The following is a 22,379-nucleotide window of genomic DNA, read 5'->3' as shown; positions in this document are numbered from 1 at the left end:
CCATTGGTTCACCCTCCAATGGCCGCTGTGGCCGGCGTGCTGCGACCAGTGCACCGCGCTGATCCGAAGGCAGGAGCCAGGTGCTTCTCCTGGTCTCCCATGGGGTGCAGGGCCCAAGGACTTGGGCCATCCTCCACTGCACTCCCTGAGGGAATACAAACGGAAGGCGTTCACAGCAGTGGCTGAGCACAGCAGGGAACTGTTCCACTCAACAAGCATCTAAGTCCTACTGGGAGACACTCAAACTCCATCCTGCCCCCATGTTGGGTACCGGGGAAGGGAGGGGCGTTTGTGACACCAAATGAGACGGTGTGAGGTGACAGGTGGAATTCCAGCGTTACCACCCACCAGCAGGGTGACCCCAGCAAGCTCCAGCCCTGGAGCCTGGATTACCCAGCAGGAAAATGAGCCCGGGCCGGCAGGCACGCGGCACCTGGTACATCGCAGGGTGGCGGCTGCCAGGAGCTGCACCTGCAAGATTACTTCAGCTCCTCATCAGTGCTCAGGACTTGCAGGGCGGCAGAGCAGGGATGAGGCGGGCGCCCCCCACAGCAGGGAGGGTCTGGGATGGGGAAAGGCGTTGTGAAGGAGGTGGTCTTAGGGAGAGGAAATCAGGGTGGGCTGGTTCCAGGACCGTGTGAGGAGAGAGGAGGTGGAAGGCGCTGGGTTTCAGGAAGGGTACTGCAGCTCTTAGTGCTTGGGCCCCGTGGCACGGGTGGGAACTACAGCCGGTCCGTCTCCAGCCCCAGGCATAGAAATCAGGTGAATTCCTCGCAGATCCGGGTCCCTCTCTTCCAGCCCCGGGTCTGGCTCCCTCCCCGGACAGCGCCCGGGGCAGTCTCAGGAAGGGCGGGAGTCAGACACCACCCCCACCTCCACCCACGACCCTGGCTGTGAACCCTGGGCAAATCCTTTCTCCTGCGGGTGGTAAACACCGCGCCGCGAAGGTGGCAGTGGCGCCCAACGCCCGCTTCGTAGTGTCCCCAGCCAAGCCGAGTTTCACCTCCCCCCCACAAGCACAACCTCACCTGCGTGCGGCGAGGGAGGGGCGCGGAACGGGGGGAAAGGCCGACTGCGGCCGGGAACGGACGCGGAGGAGGAAGCGGGTTTTATAGACAACACCGTCTAGGCAGGGACGACCCAAGCGGGGACCCCAGCCGGCGTCTGCGACTTAGGGGAGCGGGAGAACCCCTCCTCCCGGCCATCTCGGGTCGCTGGGACTCTGCCTGGAGGGCAGAGGGCACCTGGCTCCGCACACGTGGAAGAGGCACTGCTGTCCCGGGCCGGGTCAGCCCGTGCCCGCCGCCCGGCTGGAGGAACGAAGCTTGGGACCGGCTCGGGGTGGAGGGTCTTTCTGCGAACGCTCTGGATCGGGGCCCGGCAGGCGGAGGTTGAGCAAGTGCACTGCCCCGGCATTTCCAGGTGTGCTCGCAGGGGCGCTCCGCAGCTGTCCCCAGGCGCGGGGACGAGGTGCCCCCCACCCCCGCTCCTTGGGAGGGACGCGAGCCCTCCCACCCCTCTCCGCGGCGCCCAATCCCACCTTGGCTCCGCGCTCCCGGAGCCCCTGGGGCAGCCTGGAGGCGTGGCCCGCCGGCGGCCCGCCCCTTTGATGTGCGCCGGCGCCGCCGCGATTGGCCGGCCGCTTGTGACGTGCGGGGACTGCGGTGGGCCCGGGTGCTGCAGCAGCCGCAACGCCGGCCGCGGCTCGGGCTCCGGCTCCCCGGCATTTAAAGGGGACGCGGCGGCGGCGGCGGCGGCGGCGGCGGCGGCCCGGGGGGATGGGGGGCAGGTGGAGGGGACGGCCCAGACGCACATCATCCACGGTCCCTCGGGACTAGAGGGACTCGTGAGCTGGAGCCCAGCAATCTGGGGGTGGATAAGACACCACGTCCCCTCCAATCCCCGTAAGCACCCCTTGCTCCATTCTGCGCCCCATTGCCTTAGCCAGCCCCCTTGCCCACTCGGTACTCTGCAAACTCAGCCAGGACAGACTCTGCTGCCGCCGCCGCCCCCGCTCCCACGTGAGTCCTGGGGAAGGGCTGGGGTCCCGGCGTGGGGTGGGCACTGTGTACACTTTGAGGACGCTCCTCCCGCGCGGGGCGGTGGAGGAGTCCCTGGAGGAGAGGAATGACTCCCCTTCCCTCTCCTGCCCCGGGAACGCGGCGCCCGGGCACCCCTTCGTTCCGCGGCTCCGCCGAGCCAAGGAGTCGGTGTCCCTTGCCGCCGGCCACCCACAAGCCCTCCTGTCCCCGAGCCGCGCGCCCCCCGCCCGCAGTGGAGCGGGGAGCCCGCCAGCTGGGGATGTGCCAGAGTGCCTGCTTTCCAGTCACCTCTAAAAATATCTCTCCCCCCTCCCCCACGGGCGGCTGCCACCTCCTGTCCCTACCCGGTGGGGATCCCCTCTGGGCGTATCCGCCCTGGTAGGGAGAGCCCTGGGTAACTGCTGGTCCCAGCTCCTCACTGGCACCAGGGCGTGGGTCTCTCACCTTCCGCTGGTCGGGACAGCCTAAGGGGGTCCCTAGCTGGGAGTCTCCCAAAAGGCTCCGGAGGATCTAGAGTTCTAGTGATTCAAATGCTGTGTGACCCCGGGATGCTAGCCTGGCCTCTCTGGGCCTTTTCCTCCCTCTTTGCTTCTTGGTGGTGATGGGCACTGTCTGAGGGAGTGAATTCCAGCTGAGTGGCAGGGTTTGATTTGTAGTGATTGCGATGGAGGAGGCAGCGCGGGCTCTGATTGGGATTTCTGGGTCCTCACTGTCCCAAAGCTTCCCCGGAGCTCACCCCACCCCTGAAGAGGGAAAGCGGGAACTCAGGGCTTCTGTAGGGAGGGGTGCCCCCCCTCGCCCCTTGGCACCTCCCACCCCCTCCCCCTCTGACCCTAAGCGCATTTGCATGAAAGGCCGGGAGGATTTCTTGATTGGACTAGCAGGGAACTCCCTGCCACCTCCTGAAGCTCCCTTCTCGCTCTGCCTCCAGCCGGGACGGAGAAGCTCAGAGCCACAGCCCCTTCCTGCTGGGAACTCTTCTTGGTGGCCAAGGAAGCCTTCCATCACTAGGGACACAGCTGCCAGAGGTAAGCGGCCTTTTGGAACGTTTTGGAGGCCAGTGGGGAACAGGGTCCGGGGCTTGACCTCAGTTTCCCCCCCGGGGGGAAGGCACCTAGGAGGCCAGAGGCCTTTCTCCCTTGAAGATTAAGACAACACATGCATCAGCGATTTCCCTAAATCCTGCCATCAGATTTAAGAAAATGCATCTTTTCCCTATGAGAAATATCAATAGAATATCCCCTCCCCCCAAAAAAGGGGGAAAAACCAGAGCAAGGCAAGGAGACCCTTATCCGGGGGTGACAATGGGCATCTGGGTGGTGCAGTGACCTCTGCATTCTGTGTATCCACCCCTTGCTGCTCCCCGTGCCCGACACGTGCCTGCCCGTGTTGACTGTCTGACCTTTCTCCTCTGACTCGCCTGGGGCGCCTGGACACTCACTAGCAGCCAGGATTTTGTCTGGGGTGGCCCTTGTCCCCCTCCCCAGCACAAGTCCCTCCCCTTTGTTGTCCCTCTTCTCTCTCATCTGCTCTCTAGCCCGTGTCTCTCATTCACCCCCCTGCCTTTGCTCATGTCCCAGGTCAGCTTGGGCCAACTCCCAATTCCCAGATTAAAAGTTCATCAAAGCTAAGACCCACATCCCATTCTTACCGGAAGGGTTCAATGCATGTGTGTTCGGGGAGTTGAGGGAGAAGGGGGCTCTCAAGATGGAAGGTGCTGGAGCCTGGACCTTCATCCTGGAATGTCCCAGTCCCTGTCCTGTAGGATACCTGTTTTGCCCTGCTGCCCTGCCTGGAACGGCCAGGGGAGCTTCTCTTGACTGTCAGAGGGCTTTAAGTAGCACACTGGCACCACCAGAGGGCAGCAGCCAGCCAGATCTGTGCTCCTCTCCCGGTACAAGGCTGCCGGGTCCACAGCTTTGCCTTCCCTACAGAGGTCCAGGGCTTCTTTGACCAAAGCTGGGGTGCTGGAGCCAGGAACTGGCCTGAGTAGGACACAGCATGGCCTCAGCAAGTTAGCCAACATTGCCGAGCCTTCTCCCTTGCAGAGCTTAATGAGGTGCTCCGCGGGCCGGGTCTGTTTCAGGGGTCGCTTGTAGTGAGACCCTGGGGGCTCAGCAGACGGGCACTAGCGGTGAAAGCTAAGCCAGTGGCTTAGCACCTGATGGATTCTGCGTTTGTCAGGCGCTCCAACAGATCCCCTTCTCATGCTGCCCAGGGTGATGTGCTGACAATGAGCGGGTGTTTTCCAGTTGCTGGCCTCCGATGCCTGTCTAGGGTAAGTGGGGCCCTCCAGGGATCTCTTGGGATGCCATCTCAGCCCCCACCTTCCATCGAGGGGCGGGGGGGCCCTCTCCAGCCATCTCAGCCCCCACCTTCCATCGAGGGGCGGGGGGCCCTCTCCAGCCATCTCAGCCCCCACTTTCCATCGAGGGGTGGGAGGGGCCCTCTCCAGCCATCTCAGCCCCCACCTTCCATCGAGGGGTGGGAGGGGCCCTCTCCAGCCATCTCAGCCCCCACCTTCCATCGAGGGGTGGGGGGGCCCTCTCCAGCCATCTCAGCCCCCACTTTCCATCGAGGGGTGGGAGGGGCCCTCTCCAGCCATCTCAGCCCCCACTTTCCATCGAGGGGTGGGAGGGGCCCTCTCCAGCCATCTCAGCCCCTACTTTCCATCGAGGGGTGGGAGGGGCCCTCTCCAGTCCCCCCTTCAGCTCAGCCTGGCACTGAGACCCCCTGAAGGGAAGTTGCTGAGACCAGAGGGTGGCTCTAAGGCTGAGGGCAAGGGACAGTTCTGTTCACATGCCTCTTTGCAAGAGTTTTTTTAAAATATAGATTTATTTACTTATTTGAAAAGTAGAGTTTCAGAGAGGCAGAGAGAGAGAGAGAGAGAGATCTTCCATTTGCTGGTTCACTCCCAAAATGGCTGCAACGGCTGAAGCTAAGCCGATCTGAAGCCAGGAGCCAGGAGCTTCATCTGGGTCTCCCACATGGGTGCAGGGGCCCAAACACTTGGGCCATTTTCCACTGCTTTTTCCAGGCCATAGCAGAGAGCTGGATCGGAAGTGGAGCAGCCAGGATAGAACCAGTGCCCATATGGGATGCCGACACTGCAGGTGGCCACTTTACCCACTATGCCACAGTGCCAGCCCCCACATACCTCTTGTGAAATGTAGAGCTGGGACTAACATTTCACAAACTGTGCTAGGGCATGCACAGGGCGGCATTCGCAGAGGGGGAGGAAGAAACGGAAAGAGGACTGGTGCATCCCCCCTGCCCGGGATGAAAGGGGAGGGGAAAGGCAGTGCAGGAAAGGGTGCTGGGAGGTCGCACATGCTCTCTCGGGCAAAGGCGGCAGGGCCGCCCTGCTGGGGGCTCCTGCATCTCCATTTGCTTGCCTCGCTTTGTGCCCTGACCCCTCCGCTGCCGTCCCCCATCCTCTCTGGTCCAAGGTCTCCACTTCCCGGAGCTCCCACCCTCACCATCTTCCTGTCTCTGGCCGTCTGTTTCCAGGCTGCCTTAGCACAACTTCCTCTTAGCTCCCCTGGTCCTGCTGCCTGCTCCTCCCCCTCTGCCTTGTCAGCCTCTGCTGCTCTCTTTCCTCTCCCTTACCTGTCTCCCAGGTGTGTCGTGGCCTTGCCCGGGAGGCTCCAACCTCCCCCAGCCCCACTGCTTCTCCTGCTGCCCGCTTGCTTCGGACTCTGGCAGAAACCCCACCCGCTGACACGTCCCTCCTGGGGAACTGGCAAGTGACTAGTGATGAGCTGGCAGCCAGGGCCCTAACCATTCCTGGCAAAGCTGTGTCCAGGCCCCGGACCCCTGCCCAGCGCCCTGGGGCTGGCAGCAGCTCGCAGAGCCTTCCTGGGTCTTAGCTGGTCAGTGTACTCAGCTGGTTTTTTACTCCAAGGCCTAAAATCCACTTCTCTGGCCAGAGAGACCTACGTACCCAAGTCTCCAGGCCTGGGGCTGACACTCATCCAGACCCTGGGACCTGGCACCCCATGTGCCTTGGTTGCTGCCCCAAAGTCGTCCCTGGGACCTGGCTCCTGGTTGGGTTTCACAAGGACCCAGGGGAGGAGAGGAGGGTGCATGGGTGGTCTCTTTGCCTGCCTTTGTGTTGGGGAGGGAGTGGAAAGTTCCTCCTTCTGTCCCCCCCTTGTGGCTTACACCAGCTTCAAGGGCCACCGGAAGTCTCCCCAACAGAAATCTTCCAAGGGGAGGGGGCCCTTGGAAGCTGGCCCTTGCCAAGCCTCCGTGGTCCTGGCTCAGGGGGACAGAGAACAGGGGCCAAAGAAGTCCTTCCGGGTCTAGGGGTTAGGCTGGTAGAGGGCGCGGATGGGGGGTGGTGGGGTGTTGGGTGCTGCTCCCAGCTTAACCAGCCTCGGGTCCTCCTCAGGTCCTGGACGTGCCAGCGCCTCTGGCCTGCTAACCAGCCTCTTCCTGGCCGGCTCCCGCCGCGCCCCCTCTCGCTTGCCTCCTCCTCCTCCTGCTGCTCCCTCCCCCCCTGCTCCCAGGACGGCGGGATGGCTGCCCAGAGCGCCCCGCGCTTCCTCCTGACCTTCGACTTCGACGAGACCATCGTGGACGAAAACAGCGACGACTCGATCGTGCGCGCCGCGCCGGGCCAGCGGCTGCCCGAGAGCCTGCGAGCCACCTACCGCGAGGGCTTCTACAACGAGTACATGCAGCGCGTGTTCAAGTACCTGGGCGAGCAGGGCGTGCGGCCGCGGGACCTGCGCGCCGTCTACGAGGCCATCCCCCTGACGCCGGGCATGGGCGACCTGCTGCAGTTTGTGTCTAAGCAGGGCACCTGCTTCGAGGTCATTCTCATCTCGGATGCCAACACCTTCGGCGTGGAGAGTGCGCTGCGCGCTGCTGGCCACCACGGCTTGTTCCGCCGCATCCTCAGCAACCCGTCGGGGCCCGACGCACGGGGGCTGCTGGCGCTGCGACCCTTCCACACGCACAGCTGCGCGCGCTGCCCCGCCAACATGTGCAAACACAAGGTGCTCAGCGACTACCTGCGCGAGCGGGCCCACGACGGGGTGCACTTCGAGCGCCTCTTTTACGTGGGCGATGGCGCCAACGACTTCTGCCCCATGGGGCTGCTGGCGGGCGGCGACGTGGCCTTCCCGCGCCGCGGCTACCCCATGCACCGCCTCATCCAAGAGGCGCAGAAAGCCGAGCCCAGCTCCTTCCGCGCCAGCGTGGTGCCCTGGGAGACAGCCGCCGACGTGCGCCTCCACCTGCAGCAGGTGCTCAAGACGTGCTGAAGACGCTCGCCTGCAGGGGGCGCCCTGGGCCGGCGAGCGGCTGAGGGCGCGGGGCTGGGGCCGTCGGGGAAGACCCGCGAGTCGGCTGTTTCCTTGCCCTTGCGCTTGGCGCTGACCCTCCCGGCGTCTCCCAGGGAGGGGTGGCCCCCCAAGCCGTTCCCGTCTATGCAGTGAGCCCCGCCCAGCTGCCTCCCCCCTTCTCCCCGCCCACCCCCTTCACCGCAGTTAAGCTCTGGAGTGCAGCGCATGCGGGGTCCTGCGCCCACCCTGGAAGGCAGTGGGGACCCTTCCAAGACCCTGGGCGGCAGGGGACCCTGGATGGTGACAGAGGGCACCTCCTCCACCGCTCTCACTGCCGCCTCGGCCTCCTAACGACCCCTCTCCAGTCTTCTATCAAAGGGACCCAGGCACCCGAAGTCCGCATGGCCACTCGGACTCCCCGCGGAGAAAGTTGACGCTCTCCGCTCCGCCGACAGCTCCAAGCCTTTTCCATCTCGCCACGCCCCTACACAGTTCGTGTACTCGCTACTACACCTTGGCCCATCCCTTCAGCACCCCAGCGTGGAAGAGAAAAGCCAGAGCGAACAGTCGCCCCCTGCCGGTGGAACGAGGTAGCATCCAGCCCAACTCAGGTCCGGCGCTCCCGGGACCCTCGCCCCGCAGCCTCGCCTATGCCGCAAGAGACGGGAGAACGCACCAAAGCCGCCCTCTGCGCCTTCCCCCTCCACCCACCTGTACGGAACAGAAAGCCATGATGTTTTTAAGCAGAACCAGGGAACCCCATGTCCCCCTCCCTTCTGGTGTCAGAACTATAAAGCAGGCGAAGGGGAACCTGTGTCTGAGATTTGTGGTGCCGTGGTCCACGAGGGCAGGGGGAGGCGCGCTGTTGCTTCCTGACAGCCCCCACTTAACTGGGGGAGACTGTCCCCACTCCTCAAGTTGAGGAGCCACGACCCAACACAACACGCACAGCAAGCGAGGGTCAAAAGAGCCGGGTGCAGTCCCCCCACTGCAGAGGGGCCTCTGGGGTGTGGCAGGCCCAGGAGAGGTGCGGTCATTAGCAGAACTGGGTGTCTTTTGGCCCCCTAGTCCCGCGGGGCAGCTGTCAGGTCATCCGCTTTATTCAGAGTTGGCACTTGAAGCTGGAGACCCCACCCAGCACGTGGGAGGGGTCCTCTGTGGCCAGGGTCATCCCCACACTCCTCGGCCTCCGGTTCTGTCCCGTCTGCAGCAGACCTCCGAGTACCTTCTCTCCCCAGGGCCCCCACTTTGGGGGAAGGGGGAAGGGACAGACTGCACAGCTCACATCGCAAAATGCGGGCAGCCCAGTCCAGCGGGCTGGCTCGGCTCGGAGCCTGGGTGGGCACAGGGAGAGCCCTGGGCAGTCAGCAGCTGGGCTCCACATAGTTCCCGGGGAAGAATCCAGCGCCCTCAGAGCTGACGCCCTCGCACCAGCCGTCAGAGTAGCGGCGCGTGACGTACATGACCGTGCCCTCGGAGAAGGAGAGCTCATTGTCCTTCTGCGCGGTGTACGGGTGCAGAGTCACCACTGCAGGCCGGGGGAGAGGGTGGCTGAGGTGCGCGGGGAGGCCCCCAGGGAATACTGGACCCTGGGGAGCATTTAGGGGAGAAGGTTGCGGGGCTCCCAAACCTTCAGGATCCGTTAATATCCAGCACCGGGTGGCTGCTGTCCACCCAGCTTGGTTCTGAGCTCGGCTCATTGGAAAGCATATGTGAGGCGCGCGTGCGCATGTGCGTGTGGGTATGTGGCGGGAGGTTAAGGGAAGAACCCCTTTGCCGGAGTGGGGTAGGTGTCTAGAGGGAAGTAAAGTTGGGACAGGGCAGCAGCAGAGGCCAGACCCGGGACCTGGGACGAGGTGCCCTCCAGTGCCCAGCGTCAGGTACCTTTCTCCAAGTAGGCTGCAGGGACCCAGCTGGGTTCTTCCGGCCCAAAGCCTGGCGGGGGCGGAGGCAGCAGCTCCAGCTCGTCCACGTCTAGGGGCGGAGGAGGGGGCAGGTCCAGGGGCGGGGGCAGCTCTTCGGCTGGGAGTGGGAGAGAAAGCAGGCTGCAAAGCGCGGCGCCGGGAACCCTCCCTCCGCCAAGGGCCTTTCGCTGTCGAGTCTCCCGGCTTGGTACAAGCTCTCTGCTACCCTCAGCGGCCTGGTGCCCGCACGGTGCCTCTGGCAGGTGCTCCCGGTCCACGCCGAAAGGGCGGTCGGACAGCACCACTCGTGAGCCGAGGGACTCGGGCAGGCCACTAAACTCTCAGTCTCATCTGTTGAATGTGTGTGGGCAGAGCCGAGGCTCGGGGTTGTGAAGTTTCAATTATGGCTGAGAAGCTTGGAGCCCGGGGCCCCATGCGCAGCAGGCGTTGAACGATTAATTCGATTCCTGCGCTTCCTCTCCCTCCGTTCCCCTCGCCTGGGCGAAGCGTTTCCTGGGGCGTCCGGGTTAGATCCCAGAAGGGTGGGGTCGGGGCAGCGTCCGGAAGCGACAGAGACCCTGCAGGGGGGCGGGGTCCTTACCTGGAGGGGGCGGGGACAGCTCCTCCGGGGGAGGCGGGGGCAGGAAGACCTCGTTGGCAGGAGGAGGTGGCAGGGCCAAAGAGCTAAGTGGCGGTGGCGGTGGGGGTGCCTCCTGCCCCTTGGGCGCGGAGACCCCACCGCCACCGTCGGCGCTGCTGTAGACGGAAGAGAGCAGGGCCCGGCTCGCTTAGGGCACACGTTCCGTAATCCGGTATGCCCGGCTGGTCCCGCCCCTTCACTGCCCAGTGCTGGGTCCCGGAGATCCTGAACCCCCAGAATCACGGTGACAAAACCACACACCCCCAGCATCACCCACTTGGTCTTGAAGGACTCACCCTGCTGAGGCCAAGGAAGAGGCGGATGAGGCGGCGGAGAGTCTGCCGTCCGGTACTGTGGGAGGCTGCACCGGCTCGGGGATCCGGGGTGGTCTCCTGGGCGGGGGGAGGGAGGCAAAAGGTTTCCGGGTGCGAAGGGGCGGGGGCGAGGCGCCAGCCTCAGGCCTGTCACCATAAAGGTCAAGGCGCCAGGTACTGTGGGCGTGGGTGGGGCAGGGCCAGGCTGGTTGGGGTCGCGGCGAAGCCTCACCCCAGTGTGGCGGAGGCAGGGGCGGCAGGTGTCTTGATATTCTTGCGAGACAGGGTCCCGGTCCGCGACAGCTGCGTGCTCAGGTCCTGTGCGGGAGTAGGGCGCGGGGCTGACACCTGGGGTGGGGGTGGTGCGCGCTCCACCCATCCCAGGGAGGAAGTGGGGGATGGGCGGCCGAGACCCAGGAGGGAGAGCGTGCGCACCACAAGTTCCCACTTCCACTTCCCAGGCCCCTCTGCCGCCCTACGCCGTCCCCACCCCCTCTGTCTCTGCCGAAACCCAAGCGACCGAAAGAAACCTCGGAGCGCAGACGCAGTCTGAGGGCCGCTTCCTGTGTGTGGCCGCAGCGGGCTGGGGCGAGGGTTGGTGGTGGTGGGGTGTTCATCCCAGCCCCTCCCCAAAGCCATCTCAGAGCACAGGGAGCCGCAGCCCTGGCTCTGTGGTCCCCAGCTTTGAAGGGCGGAGGGAGGGTGCTGGGGAAGGCTGGTCCCACCTGGGCAGGGCCCAGGCCCCTTAGCGCTGAGTGCTCAGCGGACGGGTGCAAAGCCCCGTGCAAGATGGCGCTTCTGTTAGCCACCGGCTTCCCCAAGGTGCCGGCAGGGAGGTGCGATTCTGTTTGCTGAGGCTCCCCAGGGCCGTGACAGAGGGGACTCTAAGTGGGACCCTGGGAAGGAGTTTTGGGAAGGGAGGTAACTGGAGGAGTGTTGTGCCCCTCTTGTGGGGGCCGCTGTGATAGGGTGGCAAAGGAGTGATGTCGCCGTGTGCGTGAGCCATCTCTCACTGCCAAGAAGGTCATGGGCTGAGAGCGAGTGAGCGGGAAGGCTGCTCAGCGCGGGACCTCAAACCCCCAGACAGAGGAAGTTCTGTTCTGTTCTCATGCGACACCCACACCCAGCAGCCACAGTGTGGGGGAGGGTGCCAGGACCCCAGTCTCAGCAGATCATGGGCTGGGGGCTTGCAGAGGCTGGAAAAGAGGGGGCAGGATGGCTTCGGGGAAAGGGGTCTCAGGTTGAGATGAGGGCCAGGGTCTAGGAGAGACTGTACTGTGGGGAGACGGGGCCCCCATCACTACCTTGATCCCGTGGCCAACGTCATCCAGGCAGCCGAAGTTGAGGGGTTTCCTGTAGTAGGGCGTGAGGGGGGGCAGGCTCTCGGGGGCGATGACCTTCTGGCCAGGGGGCAGCTGCTGGACAGTGGCTAAGGTGCCAATCTCCCGTCGGGCCACCTTCTCCAAATGCATGTTCACCATCTGCGCGACAGGGCTGGAGGTGACAGTGGCATGGCGGGGAGGGGGGTGCTGTCTGATTCCAGCCCCCTTCTCACTAAGGAATGGGGTAGAGATATTAGGGTGGAGATGGGGACCATGGGAGACAGCGAGGCCCAGAGAAAGAGTGAGTTTTGTCCCCAAGGCCGCACAGCAAATGAGAAAGGTGGGGAGAGGACAGAGCCACTTTAGAGCAACTTCCTGGAGGAAGAGAATGAGGGTTATTATTAGCCGAGCAGGAACAGGAGGAAAAGAGAAAATCCAACATCCCCAGGGAAGCTGGGAAGAGACTAGAGGCCAGGCCGGCTCCGGGGCAGAGGCGGTCACGGGGGAGGGGACAGGGAACGGTGGCTGGAGCCACTCTGCCTTCTGGGGGACAAACAAGTCCGGTCACTTCTTCTTGGGACGTTCTGCAGAGGAATCAGCACTGAGGGTGGGAACCCGGGTCTGCTGGGGTGAGAGGAAGGACACGCCCGGTGCGTGTGCTGACTGCGTGCATGCTGCACGTGCCAAGGGATCTGTGCGTGTACTTGGTGGGGCCAGGCCTCGGGCAGGGCCCCAGGAAGGAAGGAGGAGGGGGTGTGGGCCAGAAGGGCGGGGGGATGGAGAGGGGACAGGCTGGGTGGTGGCCCTGGGTGCAGGCCACCAATTTAAAGCCACAGCTGTCTGTCGGCATGCAGAGGCAAACAGGGCTCATCTGCTTCCTTCCTGTCCCTTGCAGCCCCCATGCTTGGTAGACCACTTTCTAATGCCCTGGGGCAGACAGCAGAGGGTACCTGGGGTAGACAGCTCAGCCCATGCCTGAAACACAGCCATAGAGACAAAGAGGCCTCAGATGCACGGGTAGGGTGCAGTTCTGCAGGAGGGGACCCGAGCTGCGGGGACTGTCAGGATGGGGCTGGTGTGAGACGCCCTTGTCAGTCCCTTACCTGGCCCAGGGTGCTCACGCGGGCTTCCACCTGGCGCAGGGCAGCCCCCTGCAGGTCCAGCATGCGCAGTGTGTTCCCTGCCAGGTTGCCCACCTGGTAGGCCACGCTGGCCAAAGCCTGAGTCGTGAAGGCCATGGTCTCCTCTAGCGCCTTCCGCTTGTCTGTGGCCTGAAATACACACACACGGCCCTGGCCTGAGGCCAGCCCCTTCTGCCAGGCCCCTGGCTGAGAAGGGCGGGAGAGCACACAGACAAGGGCTGAGCTGGGAGAAGGCAGCAGCCCCCATAAGTGTCTGCGGTGGCGGCCATGGGGATGACCCGATCGCCTTCCTGAAGACGTCGGTTCCGAGCTGTTCTCGGCGGTCAGGGAGCGGTGAAGAAGCGAAAGGTGATACTGGCTGGAAGAGGCAAACTAAGTTCCCACCCCACCCCACCCCCCAGGCCTTCCAACTGAAATCCTCAGCATGAGGCCAATGAATCCATGCCTTTAAACGCTCACCAGGTGTGTACCATCAGGTCAGTGTTCGGGAACTCGGATAGGGAAACTGAGTGCGGTGACTTCCTTCCTCATCCATTCCCTATCACGGGTTCCCAATATACCAAGAATAAACTCTGAAGTTCTAATCCGGGCTGGTGCACACCTCTCTGGGTCTGATTCCTGCTTTCTCTTCCCCGTCATCCCCACCACGCCTCCCCACTCACTCCCCTCCAGCCACGTTGGCTACTGGATATCCATTGCTGAACGAGTAGGTTGCATCCACCTCAGGACCTTTGCACTTGTCTTTATTGTCTATCCACCTCAGGACCTTTGCACTTGTCTTTATTGTCTATCCTCCCACTAAAATGTGTAATGAGAGCAGGGAGCTTGCTGTTTTGTTCTGGCACAAGAGGACACTTCATAAATGTGTTTCTGTGAGTTCATTAATGATCGCATGGGGGCCCAAGCCACCCTCCTGGTGTGGGCCAGGCCCCTGGGTCACACTGCCAGGCTGTGGAGGGGGGAGGGGCGGGCAGCGTGTGGCTGAGGACAAAGGAGGGTTATTTTTTTTGGTCCCGGATCAGCCCATGGCCAGCTGGGGCAAAGCTTCTCCAGTCTGTTGGTTCCCCAGGCAGCTTCCTCATCTCCACTCAGGTCATGGAGTTGCTGTATCCTGGCCTGTGTCTTAGGAAGCAGGGAGCGGATGCAGGGTGAAGCCGGGGTACCCAGAGGCCTCACAGGCAAGGCTGCACACTGGGGTCTTCTAGCCCAGGCCTGCAGGTGCCTGTCAGTGGAGAGCAGGCCTAGACACTACAGGGGCAAGGTCCTGAGCAAGACCAGGATGCCTGCAGGGTCCAGCCTGAGCCAGAGCCTTCTGGGAAGCCCCACTTTTTGGCCCCCCCCCTTTCTCTTCTAACATCAGGAAAGAGATGCTCCCTTGCCTGTCAATTTACATCTCATCAGCATCCGTAACCAAATTTCCATCTCATGAGACCCTTGTCACCGAGGGCCTTGAGTAGACAAAGCAGTCAGACTCAGATGTTCAAACCAGAAAGGACAGTGGGTCCGTGTTCTAGTTCAAGGCCAGCCTTTAGTAAGCGAAGAAACAGGCCCAGCACGGAGCAGGGACTGCCCTGGTGGTCTCCCCCAGGTTTCTGAGCTGGCCCCTCTCCTCCTGAACAGCGCCATCCCTTGTGTCATTCATCAGCCCGGGCAGGAGTGATGTCGTGGGCGCTGCCTGGATGCCTCAAGCCTGGACGCCAAGGGCCCCTAGGCTTTGTCTTGGCGCAGAAGCAGGCCTGGAGGGACAGAGGTGCGGAATCCCTCTCTGCGGCTGGCTGCTCGCTGGCTCACCATGCAAATCACCCTGTGCGCAGGCTCCATCAACCTTGACTGAGAACCCTGCAGCTGCCACCTAGCCAGCCCACTCCCACTCCCCACAGGTTTTCTGCCGCCTGGCTGGGGTGGCGAGAGAGACTAGGGATGGCCATGGAGGGCGTGGGAGCCAGGCCTCTGGGAATGGTGATGGAGGCCTCACTTAAAGCCAATCTGGGAAGTCATCTTAGGCACTTGCTTCCCCACGCAGCCTCAGAGACTAGGAAAGGTAACCGGCGGTGTGGTTTAGTGGTTAGCGTTCTGTCTAGAGAAAGCAGGCTCCCAGCACGTCCAGTGTGGGTGAGGGCTTCTGATGCCCAGAGCGTTTGGGTTGTATTATACACGTGTGTATTCCTTAATAATAATAATACCAGTGGCTGATATGTATGTGGCCTTTCTTAAGGGGCAGGCGCCCGGCTAAAGGCTTTTACGCATTCTCACATGGAGCCCGCGTAACCACCCCCGGAGGAAGCTCTAAGGATCGGATCAGGGGAAGCTGGCCGTCGTCCTAAGTTTGTGGCAGGCCTGGACCCTGGACTCAGGTGCACACCGTCCGCAAGCCCCTAAGAGGTACACGAGCACCCAAAGGTGTGGAAGTAGCTACTTCTATCCTCGGCTGTGGTGGGATTGTGCCTTTCCACGCTGGGACGAAGTGGCCGCTTTGCAATCCAAGGTCCCCCTCCTCTACAGGCTGGCCACTCGCTGCTCACGGGGACTCAGATCACACCCGGCACAGAGCTTTGAGCTGGGGAGTCAGGGAGTGTGCTCTGCAGGGTGTGAACTGGGTGTGAAGCGGGCTCTGCCACTAGCACTCAGGCCTTTGGGAAATGACTTAACCTTTCCAAGGCTCAGCTTCCTTGCTGGGGTGAAGACGAGGAGGCCCCTCAGGGAATACGCTTGTCCCGAAGTCAGGGCGTGGGGCCTTTCTCTGGTGCTGTCACCGCCACTCTTTCACCTGCCACTTTCCCATGAGCACCTGCTCCCTTGGGCTTTCTTTTCTTTCTTTGCCACATTCTCACGATGCTGGGAAGTCCCTGCGCTGCTTCTCATGGCCTGCTCGGCACCAATTAGGGAAACCAAGTTTTGCACAGGGGGTAACGAGTCTGGCCTGCAGCTTATCAAGGAGGCAGAAAGGTGGTGAGAGTGGAGCTCAAAGCCTGGGGCCAGGCGCTGTGGCAGAACAGGCTAAGCCTCTGCTTGTGGTGCCAACATCCCATATGCGCACTGGTTCGATCCCGGCCGCTCCACTTCTGATCCAGCTCTGCTATGGCCTGGGAAAGCAGCGGAGGATGGCCCAAATCCTTGGGCCCCTGCACCCATGTGGGAGACCCAGAAGAAACTCCTGGCCAGCTCAGCTCCAGCCGTTAAGGCCATTTGGAGAGTGAACCAGAGGATGGAAGACTTCTCTCTCTCTCTCTCTCTCTCTCTCTCTCTCTGTAACTCTGCATCTCAAATAAATAAATAAATCTTAAGAAAAAAAATAAAAAGAGAAGTCCCTGTACCTCCCTGAGCCGCCATTTCCAAACCCCTAAAATAGACATTATGATCCTTGGTCTCCAGGGTACTTGTTAGGACTAACAAAGGAGCCAGGCGTTTCGGTCATCCTCAAATTCTCTCCTTCCAGAAATCCACGTTCTTGGTCCTGGGACAATCACACCATGTTTAAAACTATGCTACAAATGCCACCCTTGGGGCCTGCACAGTGGCACACTAGGTTAATCTCCCGCCTGTGGCGCCGGCATCCCACATGGGCGCTGGGTTCTAGTCCCAGTTGCTCCTCTTCCAGACCAGCTCTCTGCTGTGGCCCGGGAGGGCAGTGGAGGATGGCCCAAGTGCTTGGGCCCTGCACCCGCATGGGAGACCAGGAAAGAAGCTCCTGGCTCCTGGCTTCGGATCGGCGTAGCTCCGGCCGTGGCGGCCATTTGGGAAGTGAACCAACGGAAGGAAGAACTTTCTGTCTCTCTCTCTCATTCTGTAACTCTACCTGTCCAATAAATTAAAAAAAAAAAAAATGCTACCCTCGTTGTCTTGCTGTAGCCTGTCGCCAGCAGTCATGCTGTCCAGCCCCCTGCCTCTGTGTCAGCACCCCCTCCCTGACTAAGCCTACCCCGCCTTCTGCAACTTCAAGGAGCTAACTCCCTTCTCTCCTCTGTCTCAAGCTCACTTTTGTCCTGGGGAAGTTCTAAAGTCTCGCCTAGAGCCTTGCTGAAAACCGGATGATGCGCCAGCGTTTGTATGTTGGGGCGCTGAGGGAGATGAAGTCGGGGTGAGGCCTGAGACCAGAATGGACTAGCCTTGCCCGTCCCCCACATTGTCCGTCCCCCACCTTGGGTGAAGTTCGGAGGACGCGGATGAAGTTGATGATTTGCAGCCCAGGCCTGGGGGATGAGCACCTGCTGGGATGGTTTCCATGGCTCCGCCTGGGCTAGGCTCTGGGGACCCTTGGTTGGGGGGCAAGGGGCCCCCCTTCACCCACCTGCACGTAGTTGTCCTCGCAGTAGTCGGCCACCCGCAGCAGGGCGCTGTGGTTGCCACGCAGAGCCTCCCGGCCCGTGGGGATGTCCAGGTTCTGCAGCTGCTGCAGCTCCGCCATCACCCCCGGCCTCCGTCTGGCTCCCCCGGGAGCCGCAGCTTCTGTGCCTCACCCAGCCCTTCCTTGATTGGTCGCTCTGCCTGCCCTCCCTCTCACCGCCCTCTTGGTTTCCTCTGCGTGAGAGCCCCAAACCTGCCTGTGAAGGGCAGGCATGCTCATTCCGGGACAAGAGGAAGTCAGTCCCTGCTCCCTGGCTGGGCCTGTGCCTCTGTCCCCTGCCCGAGGAAGGGGGAAGCCAGGGGCCCAGCCCCCAGTTCCACCCAGCAGAGGAAGCCAAGGTCGGGGCGGCTGTGATGGCTCCCTGGTCCCAGAGAGGAAACTGGCTGACTGGGGGCTGGGAGGGGAGACTGAGAGGAAGGGGGCTGGCCTGCATTGGGGTGGGGGGGTAGATTTTCCACTCATGGAAGAGAGGAGGAAAGGGCAGAGGGTGGGGGCTTCCTTGGGAAGCTCTGGGATGAGTCACCGCGGGACGGGGGAGTGGAGGGTGGATGGGACATGGAGAGCAGTCCGGCTTGGGGACAGCGGATGACGGTGGCGGCACAGCAACAATAGGAAACAGCAAGAGGACTGGACACCAGGAAGGTGTCCCTGCAGGGCGGCCAGCGAGAAGGCTCCGCTAGGCATGGCCTGCGCCTGCCGGAGACCAGGCAAAGATGAAACCGGGCAGCTGTAGCGGGAGGGACTCCGATTGAGCAACAGGAAGGACTTGGACTTGAGACGCACCGGGTGCAGATTCCACGTTGACCTCCCAGGTTCAGGAAGCAGCGGCGGAGCTCAGGAGGTATGGGCTCAGGTCCTGTCCCCCGTCTCCTGTTCTTAGCGCTCACTGCTAGCTGCACGTGGGCCTGGGGTCCTGGCGCGGGGAACATTAGGATGAAAAATGGACATCCTCCTGTTCCTCCCGCTGTTTCTGCCCTCCTAGGCCAGGGCAGGAGCTGGGGGAAGGGGAATGTCTGGCCTGCAGCTGGTGCAAGGCCCACAAAATCCTCTGGTCTGGCTCTGCTGAGTCTTCCATAGGCAGGACTCAAAATTCAGTACCTCTACAGAAGGCTCATTTCCAAGCTGACAATTTCGTATGGCCCCTGCATGATGCTGTAACGATCCAAATGGCCCTGGGCAGGAGGTTCCCCAGCCCTGGCCTAGAGGCCGGGAAATAAGAGGGACCCTCACTGGCCACGGGGGTCCCTTAGTGTCTCCTCCTGCAGGGGGTCCCTTGCCATTTGACAGGTGTCAGGCAGATCCAGGCTTAGCATCTGTTAAATGACACAGTCCTTGGGTGATGCTGGGAGGAGAGCACGAGAAAGACCAAGGGCTCAGAGACTGCACATGAGAGCCACACTCAGGGCTCAGGGGGCGTGGGGGTCAACCAGCGTGGGCCCAGGCGATTGCGGCCGCCGTGGCGCCCGGGACTAACTAGCACGGCATTGTAAGCCAGGAGCACAGTGCTATGGACTATGTGAACAAGGGGTGAGCCAGGACACCCTTGCAGGCTCAAATTGCAGGGACTCCCACGGTGGGGACACAAGGACTTCCCGGATAAGGGAAGTTAGGAGCTCGTCCAGGACTTGCGTCAGCAGGAGGAACACTCTCGGTGCGGGCTCCGAGATGGGGAGAAGGCAGGGGAGGGGGCAACTGTGAGGCTTAGAGTGGGAGCCAGGGGGGCCTCTGGGGCTGATGAATGAAGCCAGGGAGGGGGGAAGTGGGGGGCTCCGAGGCAGGTGGATTTGGCGTCTGGTCCCTGGTGTGCTCTGATGGGGAGAGCGTCAGTGTCTCTGCTCCAGTGGCGAGGAGGGCTCAGGAGCTCAGGAGGATGCATGGGCTTAGAACCTTAGCCTATGATCAGCTTAGGCGGCAGAGACCTTGGTGTCCGGGCCATCTGCTTTATCCAAAGATTCTCAGCTGATGAGGAGCTGGGAGGCCCACACACCAGCGCTTCTGGGTCCTGAGAGGTGGTGTGGACTGCGCGCTCCCCACTGGCAGGTGAGAGGGGCTGGTGTTGTACTGGTCCGGGACTCAGGATTGGTGTCTTGTTTTGTTTGTAAGATTTATTTGTTTCAAAGGCAGAGTGACAGAAAGAGAGAGAGAGAAAGAGAGAGAGACAGACAGACCGACAGATAGAGATCTTTCATCCACTGGCTCAGTCCCCAAATGCCTGCAACAACCAGGGCTTGGCCAGGCAGAAGCTTGGAGTCAGGCCCTCCAAGTGGGTCTCTCCCATGGGTTGGCAGGAACTCAAGTACTCGAGCCATTATCTGCTGCCTTCCAGGGCACATTAGCAGGAAGCTGGATCGGAAGCAGAGGAGCCGGGACGGAACTGGGCGCTCTGATGTGGAACGCAGGCATCCCAAGTGGTGGCCTAGCCTGCTAAGCCACAATGCCTGGCCCCAGTCTTAGTACTATTGCAGCGAGAGCACCAGGCAGGCCTTCCTGTCATTCTGCAGTGATGATAATCTCATTATCAGTGACAATAGTAATCCAGGCATTAATCATACATGATGGGGCACACAGAGTATTAAAATATCTGATGGGGCCGGCGCTGAGGCGTAGCGGGCAAAGCTGCCGCCTGCAGTGCCGGCTACCCACATGAGCACCGGTTCAAGTCCCAGCTCCTCCACTTCCAATCTAGCTCTCTGCTGTGGCCTGGGAAAGCAGTAAAAGATGGCCCAAGTCCTTGGGCCCCTGCACCCATGTGGGAGATCCAGAAAAATCTCCTTGCTCCTGGCTTCGGATCAGTGTAGCTCCAGCTGTTGTGGCTGGGTAGTGAACTGGCAGATGGAAGACTTCTCCCTCCCTCCCTCTCTCTCTCTGTCTCTGTCTCTGTGTGTGTGTGTGCCTCTGACTCTCTGTAACTATGCCTTTCAAATAAATAAATCTTTAAAAAATATTTGATACACATTACATTCTTAGCACTCACAATCGCCCTATGAGCTAGGTACTATGATTACACTCCTTTTGCAGGTGGGGAGAGTAAGACAGCCTCAGGGAGGTGGAGTGAGTTGGCCAAAGCCACCCAGCAAGGAGGCGGCAGAGCTGGGGTCGGAGCTGGGGTCCAGCAGGCTCCAGAGCCCCTTCTCTGCCGAGAGGGACTTAGAGACGAAAAAGCAAGCTTCTCCCTGAGGAATAATAACTGAGCTCCGCGAGTCATCCGCGCTACGGGAAGCTCCTTTGTGTTGCTTCTCTGTTCCCTTCTTAGACAGATGCTTATTCCAGGGCGAAGATCGCGCCTCCCCCACCAGACTGGGAGGAGGCTTGCCCTCCATCAGACTGGGAGCAGGCTCGCCCCCCACCAGACTGGGAGGAGGCTCGTCCCCCACCAGACTGGGAGCAGGCTCGTCCCCCACCAGACTGGGAGCAGGCTCACCCCCCACCAGACTGGGAGTAGGCTTACCCCCCACCAGACTGGGAGCAGGCTCGCCCCCCACCAGACTGGGAGCAGGCTCTTCCCCCACCAGACTGGGAACAGGCTCACCCCCCCACCAGACTGGGAGCAGGCTCGTCCCCCACCAGACTGGGAGTAGGCTCACCCCCCACCAGACTGGGAGCAGGCTCGCCCACCACCAGACTGGGAGCAGGCTCGCCCCCCACCAGACTGGGAGCAGGCTCGCCGTGGCGCAGGAGTGGAGGGAGGCAGTGAAGATGTGTGGGATGCCGAGGAGGCTTCGAACCTGAAGGACCCCGCAGGGCTAGAGTAGGAGTCGAGGTGTGGAGGGAGCCGGAAGCGCGGATGTGATTTAGGGCCCTGGTTGCTGACTGCCCTTCTGGGCTCAGGTGTCTCCAGGGCAGGATGGCCCAGGACCTCAGCGAGAAGGAGCTGCTGAAGATGGAGGTGGAGCAGCTGCGGAAGGAGGTGCAGAACCCCAGAGCTCCGGTGAGCCTCCTCCCTGCCGGGGCTTCTCCCGGGCTGCGGATGCTGAGGGCACGGGGCAGGATGTGGGGGGAGGCTGGGGGGAGACCCCGTGGAGCTGCTGAACCTCCCCAGCCCGGGAGAGACCCTTCCCATGCCCGGCCTGGGCCTGGCCAAGCAGCGCACACAGGTGCGAGTCAGGGGCTCCCACCTGCCTGCCCCTCCTCCATCCCCTCCCACACCCCCGTCTAGAAACCCCGTCTGCCTGGACTGAACAAGTCCCGCATCCTGAGAAATCAACAAGGACTGTGACCCTGTTTTGTGCTTCACAGATTTCCAAGACAGGCAAGGACATCAGGGAATACGTGGAGGCCCAAGCTGGAAACGACCCCCTTCTCAAAGGCATCCCTGAGGACAGGAATCCCTTCAAGGAGAAAGGCACCTGTCGGATAAGCTGACAGCCTGGGCGCCCTCAGCCTAGTGTCCCTCCTCAGCCAGGCCCAAGTGTCCTGGGACACCCAGGGGACCCATGAATTTGCTCCCTCTGTCGGTCCCAGAAGGCTGCGCATCTCTCCCCCAGCCGGGGCCCTGGGCGGTGGAGCTGCGGAGCTGCCGGGTACCCTGAGCTCAAGAGGGCCTTGGAAGTGCCCCTCCGCCTCCCCATGCACTCTGCACATTAGTGTCCTTTGGGGTGGGGGACTCCTCCCCCTCCCCATCTCCCAGCCTGCGATCCTCTTCCTAGTCGCTTGGATCACCGCGACGGCCTAATGACAGAGTTCATAAAGTCCTGTTTCAGGTCTTCGCCAACGTTGTCGAGTGTTTATTACGCGCTGGGCACCTGGGATAGAAGGCTGGGCACAATGAGCGCGGCTCACGTTGTGTTCCTCACCCGAAGACAGGCACGATGCCCGATTCAGTCAACACGTGCTTCCGTGGGGAGGGTCAGGGTGGTGCAGGGCACAGGGCTCGCTGAGCTGCAGAGCAGAGGCGAGTGCTGGAGTGGGGAGGGTGCAGCACCCAGAGTGGCGAGCATGAGGCTGGAGAGGGGTCGAGTCTCGGTGGCTCCTTCCTCGAGCTTGGTTAAGGACATTTGCTTCACACACCCCCACCCCCCGTGCAACAGGGAGCCCGGGGAAGGGGTTGCAGCAGCCAGGGCACCAGCTGCCCCCAGCCCCAGGGCTGGGGACGCAGGGAGGGACCAGAAGGATGCTAGGCTGCATCAGAAGGAACTTGGACAGACACTCACAATACCGATACCGATACCGCTGTGTCCTGTGCAGCCTGGGGGGAGGCGGGGAGTGCGGGGTGGGGGGAGTGAACCGGCAGGGGAGTCCTGTCGACTGCCTTGCCAATGGTGGCTGCAGGGGCAGCAAGAACAGAGGCACAGATGGAGGCGGGGTAGAGGGAGAGCGGGTTTGCAACCGGAGAGCCAATCAGGCAGCGCTTGGAAAGGCGGGAGAGAGGCTTAGAGCCTC

General features: G+C 61.9%; 3 protein-coding genes and 1 long non-coding RNA gene across 14 annotated transcripts; 2 read left to right on the top strand and 2 right to left on the bottom strand.

Annotated features, from left to right (window-relative positions):
• Positions 1-1,093: 1,093 nt before the first annotated feature.
• Positions 1,094-1,622, bottom strand: LOC138846109 (uncharacterized). Its single transcript, XR_011383500.1, has 2 exons — positions 1,541-1,622; positions 1,094-1,365 (listed from the first exon to the last, which is right to left on the bottom strand). It is a non-coding gene; the product is annotated as an uncharacterized lncRNA (long non-coding RNA).
• Positions 1,623-1,654: 32 nt separating this feature from the next.
• On the top strand, positions 1,655-8,143 carry PHOSPHO1 (phosphoethanolamine/phosphocholine phosphatase 1). Of its 10 annotated transcripts, none has more exons than XM_051824883.2 (5): positions 1,656-1,904; positions 2,974-3,070; positions 4,261-4,320; positions 5,663-5,784; positions 6,436-8,143. In XM_051824883.2, exons 3-5 carry the CDS (start codon positions 4,276-4,278, stop codon positions 7,310-7,312), a joined length of 1,044 nt encoding a protein of 347 aa, XP_051680843.1. In that variant the 5' UTR covers positions 1,656-1,904; positions 2,974-3,070; positions 4,261-4,275; the 3' UTR covers positions 7,313-8,143. The 10 variants fall into 10 exon arrangements, with proteins under 10 accessions (XP_002719351.1, XP_008269551.1, XP_051680843.1 ...); XM_008271328.4 differs by having other exon boundaries at positions 4,227-4,320; XM_008271327.4 differs by having other exon boundaries at positions 1,656-2,021.
• Positions 8,144-8,417: 274 nt separating this feature from the next.
• On the bottom strand, positions 8,418-17,221 carry ABI3 (ABI family member 3). The gene is made up of 8 exons (XM_002719306.5): positions 16,944-17,221; positions 12,617-12,784; positions 11,496-11,672; positions 10,424-10,509; positions 10,174-10,269; positions 9,839-9,993; positions 9,218-9,355; positions 8,418-8,861 (listed from the first exon to the last, which is right to left on the bottom strand). The coding sequence occupies exons 1-8, from the start codon at positions 17,058-17,060 to the stop codon at positions 8,698-8,700; spliced, it is 1,101 nt and encodes a 366-aa protein (XP_002719352.2). The 5' UTR covers positions 17,061-17,221; the 3' UTR covers positions 8,418-8,697.
• A 200-nt stretch (positions 17,222-17,421) lies between these two features.
• GNGT2 (G protein subunit gamma transducin 2) lies at positions 17,422-21,711 on the top strand. 2 transcript variants are annotated; one of them, XM_070060828.1, is made up of 4 exons: positions 17,422-17,841; positions 18,952-19,040; positions 20,829-20,928; positions 21,237-21,711. In XM_070060828.1, the coding sequence occupies exons 3-4, from the start codon at positions 20,845-20,847 to the stop codon at positions 21,360-21,362; spliced, it is 210 nt and encodes a 69-aa protein (XP_069916929.1). In that variant the 5' UTR covers positions 17,422-17,841; positions 18,952-19,040; positions 20,829-20,844; the 3' UTR covers positions 21,363-21,711. The 2 variants fall into 2 exon arrangements, with proteins under 2 accessions (XP_069916929.1, XP_017204649.1); XM_017349160.3 differs by lacking the exon at positions 18,952-19,040.
• The last annotated feature ends 668 nt before the right edge of the window (positions 21,712-22,379 follow it).

Source organism: Oryctolagus cuniculus, chromosome 17 (genome assembly GCF_964237555.1).
Source record: "Oryctolagus cuniculus chromosome 17, mOryCun1.1, whole genome shotgun sequence".
Taxonomy (NCBI): Eukaryota; Metazoa; Chordata; class Mammalia; order Lagomorpha; family Leporidae; genus Oryctolagus; species Oryctolagus cuniculus.
The sequence above is the reverse complement of the archived record's forward strand: the minus strand, read 5'-3'. Positions and strand labels throughout refer to the sequence as shown.